The sequence below is a fragment of the Asparagus officinalis genome, chromosome 3 (assembly GCF_001876935.1).
Source record: "Asparagus officinalis chromosome 3, Aspof.V1, whole genome shotgun sequence".
Classification (NCBI taxonomy): Eukaryota; Viridiplantae; Streptophyta; class Magnoliopsida; order Asparagales; family Asparagaceae; genus Asparagus; species Asparagus officinalis.
This window is the reverse complement of record NC_033796.1, coordinates 15,493,569-15,510,062: the sequence shown is the minus strand read 5'-3', so window position 1 is coordinate 15,510,062 and position 16,494 is coordinate 15,493,569. Positions and strand designations below refer to the sequence as shown.

Here is a 16,494-nt window from a genome sequence, read left to right as displayed (position 1 = left end):
ACCGGTGTGATTCCGCCGGAGATTGGGAAGTTGAAGAGTCTCGATACTTTGTTTTTGCAAGTTAACGGTATCTCCGGCGAGATCACGCCGGAGTTGGGGGAGCTGCAGAGTTTGAAGTCGCTGGATCTTTCCAACAATGCACTCGCTGGTGAGATCCCCGTGGGCTTTTCGAAGCTCAGGAATCTTACCCTGTTGAATTTGTTTAGGAATAAGTTAACCGGAGCGATTCCTGAGTTTATCGGAGACTTGCCGGAGCTTGAAGTGCTGCAGCTTTGGGAGAACAATTTTACTGGGAGTATCCCTAAAAATCTTGGGAAGAACGGGCAGCTTCAGCTTTTAGATCTCTCGACTAATAAGCTCACTGGTTCTTTACCTGCTGATTTGTGCCTTGGGAACAAGTTGCAAACCCTAATTGCTCTTGGGAATTTCTTGTTTGGGTCGATTCCTGAATCTTTGGGTCGCTGTGAATCTTTGACTCGAATTCGAATGGGTGAGAATTATTTGAATGGTTCTATTCCTGATGGCTTGTTTAGCTTACCAAATATAGTCCAGATTGAGTTGCAGGATAATTTGTTAACTGGTGAGTTTCCAAGAACAAAAGATGATTTGGGCTCTTCAAATTTAGGGCAAATTAGTTTATCGAACAATCGGTTGGCTGGCGCTCTTCCAGCTTCGATTGGCAGTTTCTCTGCAGTTCAGAAGCTTCTTATCAACGACAATTTCTTCTCCGGTGAGATTCCAGAAGAAGTCGGCAAGCTTCAGCAAGTCTCTAAGCTTGATTTCAGTGGAAACAATTTTTCAGGCCAAATTACTCCTGAAATCAGCAGGTGCAAGCTCTTAACTTTTATTGATTTGAGCAGGAATAATCTTAGTGGGAATATTCCGACTGAGATTACTCAAATGAGGATCTTGAATTATCTGAATTTGTCAAGAAATCATCTTGAGGGTAGCATTCCACCTTCAATCTCATCGATGCAGAGCTTAACATCTGTTGATTTCTCCTACAATAACCTCACTGGTTTAGTTCCGGTCACTGGCCAGTTCAGTTACTTCAATGCCACTTCATTTGTTGGAAACCCTAATCTCTGTGGTCCTTATCTTGGACCTTGTCATGCTTCAAGCGCTGATGGCACTAAAACCTCGCACGCCAAAAGTGCACTATCTTCCTCGTTCAAGCTTTTGTTGGTTATTGGCCTTTTGATCTGTTCCATTGCATTTGCCATTGCTGCAATCATAAAAGCTAGGGCTCTAAAGAAAGCAAGTGAAGCTAGAGCATGGAAGCTCACTGCTTTCCAAAGGCTAGATTTCAATTGCGATGATGTATTGGATTGTTTAAAAGAAGAGAACATTATTGGAAAAGGAGGAGCAGGGATTGTCTACAAAGGAATCATGCCCAATGGAGATCAAGTTGCAGTTAAAAGACTTCCAGCAATGAGCAGAGGCTCTTCTCATGATCATGGATTCTCTGCTGAGATTCAAACATTGGGTAGGATTCGACATAGGCACATTGTGAGATTACTAGGGTTTTGTTCGAATCATGAGACAAATCTTTTGGTTTATGAGTATATGCCTAATGGGAGTCTTGGAGAGGTTCTTCATGGGAAAAAGGGAGGGTTTCTGAATTGGGATACAAGGTATAAGATTGCGGTGGAGGCAGCTAAGGGACTTTGTTATCTGCATCATGATTGTTCGCCTTTGATCCTTCACCGTGATGTGAAGTCGAACAATATACTATTGGATTCGAATTTTGAGGCTCATGTTGCTGATTTTGGGCTGGCTAAGTTCTTGCAGGATTCAGGGACTTCTGAATGTATGTCTGCTATTGCTGGTTCTTATGGATATATCGCACCAGGTATGGATTCTTCTAAATCATATTGCATTTAGCTTGTTTGCTTAGACTGTAAGCTATAGTTTGTTCGAATGTAGCTCTTTTTAACGCTCTTTTAGGAATCGGAAAGTCAGTTTCCCTAATCACCGTAGGGGTTTGTTTGGAATACAATTCCTGTTAGAACAAATCAAATGCTAGAAGTGTTCTAAAGCTCATCCGCTTGCAGAGTTCGAAACCTAAATGCTCAACTTTCTTTTCTTTCTGCGGTTGGGATTTATGATTTCCATTTGAAGTGTTCTAACGCTTGTTCATGCGTCGTGATAGGATTCACACTTAGTTGTTTGAAACTCTCACACGATCGTTGACAAATACTCAAATATATTTTCCACAATTTTGATACCTCTCCCTTTTAGTTGCAACAAAGAGAGAACTTTCTTAATCATCTATCAGTTGACATATTGATATAATTTGCGTCAAGTGAAAAATAAATGAATCATGGGATGTGTGACGTTAATTTTGGCCGGATATTTGTGATTGAGAAAGCTATTTGTATGCGTATATTGATTATACATGTTGTAGTTAAGTAGTAGAGAGATCACTGCAATCATAATTTAATAGTCAATTATGATTTTTCTTGACTAATAGGTAAACACAAGGGAAATTCACGAGCATATGCTATTAGTTATATTTGGAATAATCACAAACACAAACATTAGATATTATTTAAGAATTATAACTGAATTTGTGCTTTCTCCATTGACTGACAGCCGACCTTGAAATAAAGAGGATCCGCATTGTTCTTGTTTTAACAAGCAGAAAGTTTTTATCTAAATTTTCATATGGTTAATTGTCTAATCTGAATCTACACAGAATACGCATACACCTTGAAGGTGGACGAAAAGAGCGATGTCTACAGTTTCGGAGTCGTCCTCCTAGAACTTTTAACCGGAAGAAAACCAGTGGGAGAATTCGGAGATGGCGTCGACATCGTCCAGTGGGTTCGAAAACTAACAGACTCCAACAAAGAACAAGTGCTTAAAATCCTCGACCCACGTCTACAAACAGTCCCCCTTGATGAAGTGATGCACGTTTTCTATGTCGCAATGTTGTGCGTTGCAGAACAGAGCATTGAGAGGCCGACAATGAGAGAAGTTGTTCAGATACTCACCGAGCTTCCAAATTCAACAGCAGCAATAGCAGCAAAGAATGATGAGTCAAGGGATGAAGAAGTGTTGGAGGCGGTGAAATCACCGCCGACGGATCTGCTTAGTATTTGAATATGTTAGGTAGTTTTAGTAATAGGTACCTTTCTAGTTTCAGTTTGAGGTTATGGCTTTTGGTTGTATTTGAGATTATTTAAGTTTAGTCTTTTTTTTTCTAGTGTTTTTCTATTTTCATCATTGTTTGGAATGTGGGGGTTTTAGTCACTTATTAAAAAAAAAAAATCTGATGGATATTGTTTGTTGTACAACACTGCATGAATTTAGGGGGAATTTATTAACTTTGGGTTGGAAAAATAAGGTCAACAAGTTTGAAGTCCTGAATTTTTATCTAACAAAATTGGCTGGCATTTTTCATACTAGGAATTTGGAGATGTCGCATTGGATTCACGATATATTAGTCATATTTGTGATTCTAGTTAGATATCTTCAGCAAAATTATATGCAACATAACAAAATTAGTTTGATTTTTTTCCCCCTTCATATGATATTATTCAATCTTGTATTGCAAAGAATCAAGATTTTAAGTGTACATTGTTCAAAATATCTTACAGCAAGAAATTCTTTAGAGGCCAAATTGACAAACCAACAACCCCTCTTAAACGTTCTCCACGTTGTGGACCCTTTAGCCAATATATTTCATTGTCCTTCCTTCAAGGCAAGGGTGCATGTGATGGTGGGCCGTAATTTAATCTTTTTGTTTATTTCCCGGGCCCAATTGATCCAACTCTGGTGATGGGTCGATCTCTTTAGATAAAGAGATGAAACCAACTTGCTGGCACGTGAGAAAGTAGATTCGCTTTCCAAAATAGTCAAAATATCATACTCCATGTAAAGTACGAGTTCGAGAAAATATTTCTGTAGATAAAAATATCTTTAAAATTCAAATATTACTCCATGTAAAGTAAAGTAAGAGTAAGTTGATAAATTGATAAATTCTTATTGAATATACATAGTATGAAGATAATGATACAATTTAAATTGAAATGTAAATCTAAATAAAATTATTAAATACCAAATTTATAAATATCTACAAAATAAAGGGCGTATATGCAATAAATAAATAAATTAATGAGACAAATAATGTCTACCCCATAGTTCGAACCCATGAACAACGTAGGCCAACAAATGTACATAATGTGGATGAGATATTTACAAAATCTACCAAACAAATTAAAGAGACAAAAGTCATTCTCAAAATTATAAAAAAAAATTAAGAAAAATAAAAAATCATACTCTCTTTAAAAGCACGAGTTCAGAAAAAGCTTTCCATGGTCAAAAGTACAATGTACTATTTTAAATATTTAATTTAAATTATAATCTATACTAAACATACTTATATCATATCCTAAAACCTCATGAACTATCTATAGCTAAACAATTTAAATAAGATTAATAAAATATATGAAACATCCCCGTACTATCAGTTTATTACATGAAGTATTACAAAAAAAACAAAAAGTTTTGAAAATTAGACAAAATACTCTCAAAAGTTTAAAAGTACACAAAATAAAAAGCTAAAATTTTAGAACTTGGCAAAAAAAAAAAGAGTAATTGTTTGATATTTTTTCATTAAGATATATAAATATAACTTATAATTTAAGGTTTACTATCCCTTTTTAGAATCTAAATATAACTTATAATTTAAGGTTTACTATCCCTTTTTAGAATCTGAAAATAGTCAAGTTGATACTGGTAAAAAATAGTAATAATAACAGATTAAAAATATCCAGTTAAATAATAAAAATTTTAAAAAATATATGATAGATTAAAAATTAATATTATTGTATAAATTAAAGTAACCGCATATAAATTTACCAATATGTTAGAACACTAAAAATACATAAATATTATTAATTGATAGAAGACTAAATCACAAAAAACTGATAAAAGACTATAATATAATAGTTTAACATTAATTGATTATAATTTATAAATATTGATCTCTAATGGTAATAATATTTATTAGGTAAAAGATTATAAATATTTATGTATGGAGAACTATTAGAAAATTTAGAGATATCCTTCAAAAGAATCAAGCAGTTTTCATTTCAAATGGAATTCGGAACGTCCATGAATCACTTCAATTAACATTAACATAAGTTATATTTATCAAAAAAACACCACCTCAATACCCCTTGAAGAATATATTGAACAACTTTGTGCTCATCAAAGAAACATTCTTCATAGAAGATAAAAGAAAATTACTATACTTTGCGTAAGAAAATAATATAAAATCGGCCTTTTTCTTTTTCTTATATAGTATCACAACCTTGCGTGTGACTTTATTTAGGGGTATGACTACTAACGAATGATCAATTCTTAAAGACACTATTAAAGATAATGATGTAATGGTACTATTAGAATTTAAGATCTCTAAGTATGAATGTAGTATATTTCATTAGTAAAATTCTTATTAAATGCCACTAAATATAAAATTCATCTTATATCTGTTTCAAATTTATAGAGGAGATATGCATGTCATCGTAAATTGCGTCAATAATATATATCAATCCAAAGATACAACTTACTGAAGAAATAAGAGAAGTAAGTAAATCAAGCAAACATCCATATATCACCGTAAAGAAAAAAAATTATATTTTAAAGCTAATATGCAACTCTCTTTAGAGTAAGCTGCCAAGACAAAAGCATCATCATTAAGGCTTTTTATAAATGCAACAGAAATTTAAATTACTAATATATACAACCATTATAACATTTGAAAGATGTATGATCTTAGAAAACCTACTCTAAAATTCATATAATTAAACCTAAGAATAATTTATCAATATACAGACACACTATCACACCTTTAAGGTAACGAGAACTACCATTTATAATAGAGTTGAGCAGTGATTCTATGTTTGCAAAGGCTGCAATAAGAAAGTGGATAAAGATGTTAATCATAATTGTTCAGATGATAAATATTGTAGAATCACCGATGATTTAGTACCAATGTTAAGTGATATCCCTTCTTCATGAAAAATATATACAAATTAAATATTAATATTATAATCTAAAGCAAATTAATAATACAAAATTTAATGTATTTAGTTCAGATCCTCATGTAAAATGACACATACAAAGCAAATGTAACATTATGACACAACAGAAATTCTTATTGGATGCACAACAAAAGAATTCATTACAGAGAAAAAAGAGGTAGCTCCTAACATTATTTAAGTAATAAATTAAAAGTATAAAAAATTTCATATATATGAAATTAATATTTATTCTTATTGAAATAGAAAAAAATCAAAGTTCATATTATCAGAAGTTTGTGTTGAATATAAGAAATATGTTCAAGTTATTTGTGAATTTAGACGAGAAGATAAAAGATGAATGAGCCCAATGAAAGATAACATGTTCTAGTGTCATATCAAAATCGATGTAGATGATAAAGACACTACTACTCTAGAATTGGCTAGGAAAAAGGTAAAGATGAAGAATGATTGATCTCGCTCAATAAAAAATAAAATAGAAATAACAAAAAATAATGTTTTGTGAATTGTTATAGAATAATTTTATTTTTTAGTAAAATTAGGAATCTTTAGAAGAGATTAATAATGTTTTGTGAATTGTTATAGAATAATTTTATTTTTTAGTAAAATTAGGAATCTTTAGAAGAGATTTTCATAAACTATTTTAGTGCTTTCATATGATTTTATTTTTTAGTAAAATTAGGAATCTTTAGAAGAGATTTTCATAAACTATTTTAGTGCTTTCATATGTATATGTGTATGTTTTTATCATATAAAAATGTATTAGAATTAGCATTAATATTTAGTTTATGATTTTTTTCATTAACCATTTTCTGTTATTTTAGCCCAATTTAAATCAATCAGCTTGGCTCGTTGGCTTTATTATTCATCTTCCTTTTATAATGTTATTTTTTCAAATGTTTTCACTTTCATAACACTATACTTCCTCAAGTCAAGCTCGGTTTCATGTCGATCCAAATGAAATAAAAATTTAAATTGGCTTTAGATTATATTTATATCCTGACAATTCAACTATCAACATAAAAAATTAAAGTGGATGTAGCCTATTCAAACAAACATCAAATAAAATAATCAAAGTGTAATCGAGGAACAAATTTTAGTAGAGAATAAACCAAAAATACTTAATCAAAGTGAGCAAAAATTATTATCAAAGAGTAACCGATGAATAAATTTTAGTAAGAAAATAAACCAAAAATGCCTAATCATAGTATTTTTAACCACGTGTATTGCACGTGCATAAAATCTAGTATGGGCAAAATCACAACTTTAGAACACCTTCCTCATTTTCAGCTCATTTTACAGTTTCAATAAAACAGCAAGTCATGGTTCAGGCTACCAATGAAAATGCAGTTATACGTGTGCTTAACTATCAGAATATTTATGTTTTGAGGCTAAGTGACACTTAAATATGCTATTGTTTCATCACCTTCACACTTAAATATCCTAAATTGTAAAAAATAACACATAAATACTCTTAAGTTATCTACTTCTAAAATATTATAAATTCGCTAAAAAATCTGTTATGATGAAAAATACCCCTCCATAGAAATGAATATAAAATTTAATAAAAATAGATGGTAGGTATAATCGTAAATATGACAATAAATATGAAAATACAATTACAAAAAATATCATGAGCAAATCACATGAAAATATTCTAAGGAATATTCTCACGTACAACTAACAAAAGATATTAACGTGCTAGTTTTTTCAACTTGGGGCATTAAATTGCTACTTTTAAAACTGAGTAAAAGTTTCCAGTTTTACTCAACACGCCTACAAAGAGAAGAATCCGAAGGCCATGGCCTACTTACAAAACAGAGAGAGAGAGAGAGAGAGAGAGAGAGAGGACGCAGAAAAAGGCAATCCTGAGCTCGACAACAGAAAAAGTTTCCATGGCCAAAAAAAAAAAAACATCCGGCCAACCCTTGGGACCCAAAAATTGTTAGCAAACTTTACACATGATACTAGCATTTCACCAACATAGAAACCTTAATAATTTGCACTTAGATAAAAAATGTTTCATCATTGTTTTAGGGATATTTGCTTTTCAGTCTGCAGAAGCAAAAGATGCTACAGTTGAAATCATGTACTGTGCCATGACCTGAAAAAGGAAATGTTGGGTGAACATGTGACGTAAAGTACCCAATGTTTGGCCGCAGTAACGAAAGCAAACAGTGTGACATCACTGACTCCATGATAGCTACAAATTGACCGAGCAAAAAAGATATTTACTTGCATCACTGTCACAAGATTTCAATTGGCTCTCACCTGATCACTGACCAAAATCCATTCACATGTCTAAGCAGTAAAAACAGAAGAACCCAAAAAGCTAAAACTAGATGCCTACCACCTCAGCACCGACACCCACTATGTCTCTTCATTGAATAAAAGAGAGACGACAAAGAGAAGGCAACAAAAACGAGCTCATATAATCCATAGCAAGAAGAATCAAAGCGATTCTTCGCACCCACGATTGCATGAAACGCCAGACTACAAAGTTGCGCCTTTATAAAATACATAATGCTCTTTCCTAACTCTCACTATAGTAACTCCTGTATCGTTTGAGAGCTCTTCTAATTTTCAACAAAAGAAGATTCAAGCGTGTGCTATGGTTCAAAACGAAGAAGGTAATAGTGGGTGATGTTGTGATGTCAAAATTTCCCTGTATTTGGTCCCATTGAAAAAAAAGTCACATTAGTTTCTACATGATGGCTATGGTTCCATGGCATCAAGGAATTCTGTTGCATTATGGATTTCATCTCGTGCGGCCAAAGCACGTATTTCTAAAGAAACTAAAACCATTAAAGGAAACTATGTCCGAGTCTAATCGATCCTATCCTAATATAGAAGAAGAAACTTTATCATGCATAAGTAATAAATTGAGTCTATTCAAGGTTTCTCTATTCAAGGTTCTTCTCATCACAGATAACAGGAAATGTAAAATATAATTCATGTACAAAACTAAATTACCGAATTACCAACTTTCGTCTGATAAGAAAACTAGTAGCATGAAACAGGCCCTGGGGAGGTTACATACTTGAAGTGAGAGCATAGTGCTTTTATTGGCTATGCGCATTATATTTAATGGTGGTTCTAGCAGTAAAAACAGCAAAAACATGACTTGCTCATAGATATATAATTTATTTACTTTGTAGCATGTACCAATATAGCAGCAACAATGTATTTATCACAAGGTAATAAAACTTTTGGATAATCAGCTGACAGGTCTCTTTCAATTCGAAAATGTGAATTTCCATACACGATACAGGAGCCGAGAAAAAACGAGCATACTGCAAATTTACAGCCATTACAACTAGACTAAATCTCTCATTTTTAACAGATTGCGTGAAACAAAAAATATTATTCTCTATTCATTTAGTATGTTCGGAGGGTATTTTCCCCTCAAGTATTTCTTCAGTGGTCACAGAATTACATGAAAGCATACTGTGGCAGCGCATGTAGAAACAAAAAATAGAATGTAAAAGGCTCGTATTTGTTTTATGATTTATACCTTAAACAAATCCTGTTCTCTCATTTTCTAATGAAAGAAATGCCCTTCATAATGCTTTCTGCTAACTCTTTCTTCGCCTTCTCCAAACCAGCCCTGTTACAAGAGCAGAAGACAAGCAATTAAAAGTGTTTATGTTACGTCATAAAATTTTTTATAACAAATTAATTTTCATAGTGATGTTCTCCTTCACACAATTATGCAGATCTTGTTAGCTGTTGTCAAGCCTCTAATTGGTTTGTTTGTTTCGAGTGGCTGGTATTTCTAACATACAATCATCTAATTATACCTTTTTTATAAAAGAATCGTTATGCAGTGACACTAGTCGTTGGAGGGCCAAGATAAATGTTTGAACAAACCAGGTCATCATAGTGGAATGCGATTAAATGAATTAAGATGAAGTTGAGTCAGGCTGGGACCAGACTCCAGTCAATTATATTTGACTTGTCTTGGCTCCAGTTGGTTGCAATGAGACGAAGCCTGTAAACATTATATTGTCTTGCCATCATTACAAACATCTTTTAGGATAAAGCCAAGACATAAAAGGTCAGCATTTGTTTAGAAGTTGCAGAACAACAAAGAATGATGAGTGAGAAATACAAATTCTAGTTTCCCCTTAAAATGTTTTCTCGCATCAATATCGGTCACATGAGAGTTAACCAACATGAGGATGATAAATTCAGATAGATAAGGTTTAAAAAAAGTTATTTAAGGAAGTCTCTTGAAAAGTTGAAGTAGCAGTGATTAGAACAATCTAAATGAACTCCATTTGAAGAGGAACTTAAGTTTATAGAAACTTGCTTGTGATGGGAGTAGTCATGAGTTTATGAAACAACATCTGTTTGGTTTGTTGCAGATGGGGCACATACATGTTTGGTTGATTAAGTTGCATCCTTTTGATGTCCCTTGCAGGGATTGATATTCTTCCTAACCTGCAGTAATCTCTTATGGAGGGAAACAAGAACAAACTTATGGTTGGAGGTAATATATTTCAGGTGGCAGCCTTTGTTTTAAAGTTTTTTTTTTATTAAATAGCTTTCTGCTGCTTTATTAAAATAGCTGCTGCTTTTACTACAGAGAGAGAGAGAGAGAGAGAGAGAGAGAGAGAGAGAGAAATCCAAACGTTGTCAAAACCAAAATCAGGTTTGAGTTCCAAGCTTAGAATTCAAAAGAGCCCCTTCATTCATTCAAAAAGAAGAAAAGAATACTCAGACAACCTCACTTGAACCTAAGAGAGATTATTAAGGAATACAATGAAAAGTATTAAAAAGTTAAAAGTAAACATCATTACCTTTCAAGCTCATTCAAGGGCCCAAGGGGGAAAATCTCCTCAATCCCACCACGACCTAATCTTACTTTTGTGGCAAAATATGGTAGCTCTGTCACCTAGGACAAAAAGAAAACACTAATTCTGTAAATGAACTCTTAACATTAAGAATGTGGGAAACTTGGTAAAGGACAAGTACCTGAGAAGCCACAAATGAGCATTCTACAATGTTGGTATCACCCCTCAATCCTCTCAAGCATGCATCTGCAAATTTAGCAGCAGCATAAGCCTGCACAATATCCTCAAGTTAGCAAGCAATTTATTTGGAAGCTATTTCCATGAAATAAACCAGTAAAGACTAACCATTGAGAGGGTTGCAGACCCAGCCCCAGCTTTTGCCTGCATCAGGAATGAATTTAACTTAACATTAAGACGTTACCACACTTATTAACTTAGAAAAAGTACTAACATAGATTAATCCTATAGTTTCTAAGAGTGTGATATCATAGTCATCTTTCATTTGTAACTCCTGTTCGCTTAGAACTCAATCCCACCATCTCTCTCTCTCTCTCTCTCTCTCTCTCTCTCTCTCTCTCTCCCCCTCTCTCTCTCTCTCTCTCTCTCTCTCTCTCTCTCTCTCTCTCTCTCTCTCTCTCTCTCTCTCCTGTTCGACTAAACAGCTCTGAAGAGAGGACACATTTACATCACATTCATCTATCTTATATAGCAATAAAAAGAAAAAAAAAGCAAGTTGCCAATGAACACATTATGTTCCCATCACTCATAAGCACACGTACACAGACATAAACTTGGAGAGCTTCTTGCACCTAAGAACCTAAGTTTCCTTGCATTGTGTAAATCCATTGCACCTTGTGCATTTTCTTTCATATTGATTAACATAAGATTAATACCATCTAATATCTTAGTAAAAAGCAATCCAATGAGTCAACCTTATAAATTATGTTGCGAATATTGCAAGCTTCAGAAGATTATATTAGGTGCACATGTACATGTAACCATAACAAAACACTTTCTGGCTACAGCGTTAGCCTAAGATGAATATGGCTACTAGTTCCAAATCTAAAATAAAAAACTAGATGACTTCCAAGTTGATACAAAAAGATGCGTTAACTTTATTATCTATCCCTTGATAATAGTTTTACCTCAACTACTTCTGTTCCCCCATTCTGTACGCGATCGGTCAAATAGTTAATTTCTTCTGAAGTGAAGGAACATGAAGGTTTCACCTGCATATAATCCAACTAATAAAGTTCGTGAGTTTACACTCAGATACCTAAAATAACTAGAAATGATAGGAATTTGAGATCAATTCAACAAAATAAACTATACAACCAAAGTGCAAAGCAAAAATCCCCTGACCTGCGACAATAGGGGTAATATTGTAACCCCTGCATGTCCACCAACAACAGGAACATTAACCTCCTGAGGATCAAGTCCCAATACTTCGGCCTGAAAACAATACGAATCATATAGGATAAATAATAATATCAGAAGCTAAATCAAAGCAAAGAACTCCGCTGGTTCCTTGAACACTTAAACAAGGAAAATAACAACAGATAACTCACCACGAAAGTATTGGCTCTCACAATGTCAAGGGTTGTCACCCCTAAGAGGCGGTTAGGATTATAGGTGCCTGCCTTCTTAAATACCTCTGCTGCAATAGGAACAGTAGAGTTTACTGGATTGCTGATCAAATTAACAATTGCATTAGGACAGCATTTGGCAATGCCCTCACAGAGGGTCCGAACAATTCCAGCATTAATGTTAAATAAATCATCCCTTGTCATTCCTGGTTTTCTAGGAAATAAGATCCATTCCTGTGAGTGCATTTTCCAACTGTGGCTGACCTAAAAAGCCTCGTACCTGCAAAAGACCAATAAAAATTAGTTAATTGTGTTTCAGTACAATAAGGAATGCATAGGTCATTATTGAAAAAGCCAAAAAGCAGAAAAGCAAGAATTCAGGCTGTTTGCATATTCAAAGGAGTAGGGGTGGAAACGAACCGAATCTGATCGAATATCTTTACATTCAAATTCGAGTTCAGTTTACTTTATCGAATTCGAAATTGAATTCGTGTCACATAAGTAGGAGGCGTTCAAATTCGGTTCGTTAATTAAATAAATATTTGGCAAATATTCATGAATATTTGCTAGCGGACATGGTTGATGCATTTGGCTCTTTAATTGGAACTCATGAGTTAGAAACTAATGTTAGCCACTTATTTGTTTTGGTTTCTTTTTACATATTGCATAACTACTTAATGATTATTATGATATGTCACAACTAAAATTATTAAATTTATATATTTATAAATTATTAGTTTATATATTTATCAATAGTAATATTCATAATATTATATAACATAAAAGTTAGTATAATGCAATGATGTAGAATTAGAACAACATCTCACTATAGATTTCAGATCTACATAAATTCATTTTCTAGCAAACTTGTTTTACCAACTTAAGAATATAATCTCAATTAATATTAGAATAAGAATTTATTTCTTATAGATATTTTGCAATGATATATGTCGGCATAATGAATATCTCAAGTGCAACTCTAAAGGATAAATAGTTTACGATAAATTAAATTTAGAGGAATAAAATGTAAAGCATAAACGAATATTTAATAATCAACCGAACCAAATACACCTCTGGTTAAATACTATTTGTTTATGACTCGAATACTAAAAAATATTTTTTTATTAATATTTTTTACTATTAAATGAACGACCGGATCGAATATGACCATATATCCAGACGAATAACAACCGAACAGTTTATTAATTATTTGGTTCATTTCCGCCCCTTTTGATATATTCTTCAGAGTAAGTTGAAAATAAGCCCCTTCGTCTATACTTTCAGTAGCATTTTTTACCCCTCAACTCATTATTAACATTTATCGCCCTCCAATTCAAGACGAAGAAGAGAACTTACTGCAACTTATCCTTCTCAAAATGTCTACCAGCGCCGGAAAGTTCTAATAGAAGAGTTGAAGGGTGATAAGTACTTTTGAGGGTATAAATGAGGGGAGCTATATGCAAATCATACTGTCACAAATTCATAAGGAGGGGTGGAAAATTCCCTTCATCTCTAGCATAAGGATAAATCAAAGATAGCCAACACTTGGACAAGCCATCCTATGCACCATTATGAACGATATACCAAACAATCCAAATGTATTACTAAAACTGAGCTTTTCATAAAAGGGACCGATATGTAAAAGAAATTACCACAGCACCCGTGTCCATGTGGCTGATATCTGCAGTAACACCTGGAGCATTAACAACATCATAGAGATGAAGAACTGACACCAGAGGATTCATCTTCATCAGCATTGCAAGGGGCTGACCTATTCCCCCTGCTGCACCCAAAATCGCCACTTTGAATCCAGGAGCTCCTCCTTTTGACCGACAATCCGATGGCCTCAGCGACGAACTCTCCTCCATCTTCAGTCACAAACCAATCAGTAACATTACCAAATTCCTAACACCACTTGTATCTACTACTGTAAGCTTCAGTAGATATCCTAAACTAAAGAGAGATAAATATTCGCAATCCACCACGTTAAGGGAACAGCGGCCCTAAATTACCAAGAAAGCCAACTTGGAAAGGTAAAAAAAAAACAATAAATTCTCCTGCAAGATTTTATCTTTCTATCAGAAACAATCATACAATTGGAAACCAAGAAATACCCAGAAACCGAAACAGCAAAACATAACGAATTAAGAGAGAGAGATCAATCTCATGAGTACAAACCTGAAGGTTTGGGTTCAGATGACCAGCGATTCTCGCGATGCGCTGCAAAGCCTCACGATTCTGCTCCATCTTCTCAAATTCGAAGTTTAAAGAAGTTCAAAAATCAAAAGAGAGAAGAAAGAACCGAACTTTAACTGCAAATATGATGGTTTGTTGTGTATTGGATTGGATTTTGTTATAGAGTGACGCAAATAATGATCAACAGAGTTCTAACAAAAAAAAATTATGGGAAGGATTCGGAAGCGTGCAGTTCTAGAAACTACAAGCACAGTTGCGTGATTCTGGACTTCGAAGATTTTCAAGGCCGTGGTGAAGTGGCGATCGTCGCCTTCATTTTTGACTTTTTACCTCTTAACGACAAATTTTCAAAACCATCCCTTTTTAAAATTTATTTATAAAAAACAATTCATTTTAACTTTAATTACAAAAACAGACTCAGTTGGATGAAACTGGGTCTGTTTTTAAAAAAAAAAATTCAAACTGAACTCCCGTGAAGTTTTGTTATGAGAAAAAACTTCACGGGAGTTCAACTCCCGTGAAGTTTGAAATTTTTTTTTCAAAAACAGACCAAGTTTCATCCAACTGAGTCTGTTTTTGTAATTAAAGTTAAAAATAATCTTTTTTTGAGAATAAATTTCAAAACCGAATGGTTTTGAAAATTTGTCCTACCTCTTAGTTAATCAGTGAATGGTTATTGGAGGCATATATCAAAACCTTTTTTCTAGCTAAAAAATAACAATAGTAAACAAAATCAGAGTGGCGCAGCGGAAGCGTGGTGGGCCCATAACCCACAGGTCCCAGGATCGAAACCTGGCTCTGATATTTTATTTGGGCTTCCTAATATTTTTTCCCAAGCCCAGCCCAGCCTAATACATGTTGCCATTGTGACTTTATGGATAACCGTTTTGGCCCGAAATACACACCGAGCCCATTATTAAATTAACACAACGCCCACCCCCAACCCCCCAAAGTTTCTTTTTAATGTTCTCTGTTATTTTAGCCCAGATATCGATGCCAAAACGTTCTCATTCTAGACCATCATCCACTTTGCTAATGACATAAACGTTTCATTTCCACTTATTAGGAGATTACAACTCATTTGGGGTTTCATGTTTTCCATTGTCTTAAGAACAGTGGATTAATTAAAAGAAGAGAAACAAAGATAAGAAATGGTGAATGAGGCTCTATGTTTTCCATTTGTTCTCTCTTTATCAATATTACTCTTTATGTCTCTCCTCCTTATCCACGACCCTAGGGGCAAAGCTTAGCAAATTCCATTTGAATCTAAATTTTCAAGTTTCTACTTTTTCACACTTATTTAAGCATTTTCTTCCATATTGCTCCTGAGAATAATCATCATTATAGTTTCTTATGCATGGATACGTAGTACTGGCCTAGATATCTAGTTGATATTAGGTTTAATCTAACATTGGTTATGCATGGATACGTAGTACTGGCCTAGATATCTAGTTGACATTAGGTTTAATCTCACATTGGTTATGAGAGCACACCTCATGAGTTTTTGTGTTATGATTAAGGGTACTAAATTTAACATGGTATCAGAACGAGGTTAATTTTTTACAAAATCTTGGCCTCACCACATTGCGGCATCTTCGTTGTCGCCTCCGTGCTTGTCGCATCGCGGCCTCCGTGATAGTCGTCTCTGCCTCATACAAACGACATCGCTGTTTCACATTTAGTAACGGCATCGCCATTTCAAGCCGTCTCTCAGCTTCTTCTTTTTTTAGCCATCTCTCGGCTTCAAACGAATGGCATCGCCATTTCATAGTCAGTAACGACATTGCCGCTGCAATCCATCTCGACGTCTCAATGTATCAACATCGGCGTTGATCCGTCGTGGGTGGGGGCTCGCTTGTATTGTCA

At 34.1% G+C, this 16,494-nt stretch overlaps 2 protein-coding genes and 1 non-coding gene across 3 annotated transcripts in view; 2 read left to right on the top strand and 1 right to left on the bottom strand.

Annotated features, from left to right (window-relative positions):
* The window catches only part of LOC109833146 (leucine-rich repeat receptor-like serine/threonine-protein kinase BAM1), a 4,076-nt gene extending 738 nt beyond the window's left edge, over positions 1-3,338 (top strand). The window contains exons 1-2 of the mRNA XM_020400708.1: positions 1-1,852; positions 2,699-3,338. The exon at positions 1-1,852 is cut by the window's left edge and continues 738 nt beyond it. Of these exons, the coding sequence (XP_020256297.1) occupies positions 1-1,852; positions 2,699-3,105 (2,259 nt within the window). The 3' untranslated portion in view covers positions 3,106-3,338. The remainder of the gene's footprint in view (positions 1,853-2,698) is intronic.
* On the bottom strand, positions 9,400-14,952 carry LOC109833145 (malate dehydrogenase, glyoxysomal-like). Its single transcript, XM_020400707.1, is given in 10 exon segments — positions 9,400-9,657; positions 10,853-10,947; positions 11,028-11,117; positions 11,192-11,227; positions 11,992-12,075; positions 12,209-12,298; positions 12,415-12,652; positions 12,654-12,712; positions 14,085-14,300; positions 14,611-14,952. Coding segments are annotated over 10 exon segments (1,050 nt in total). The 5' UTR covers positions 14,680-14,952; the 3' UTR covers positions 9,400-9,584.
* Positions 15,361-15,432, top strand: TRNAM-CAU. Its single transcript has one exon. It is a non-coding gene; the product is annotated as a tRNA-Met (tRNA).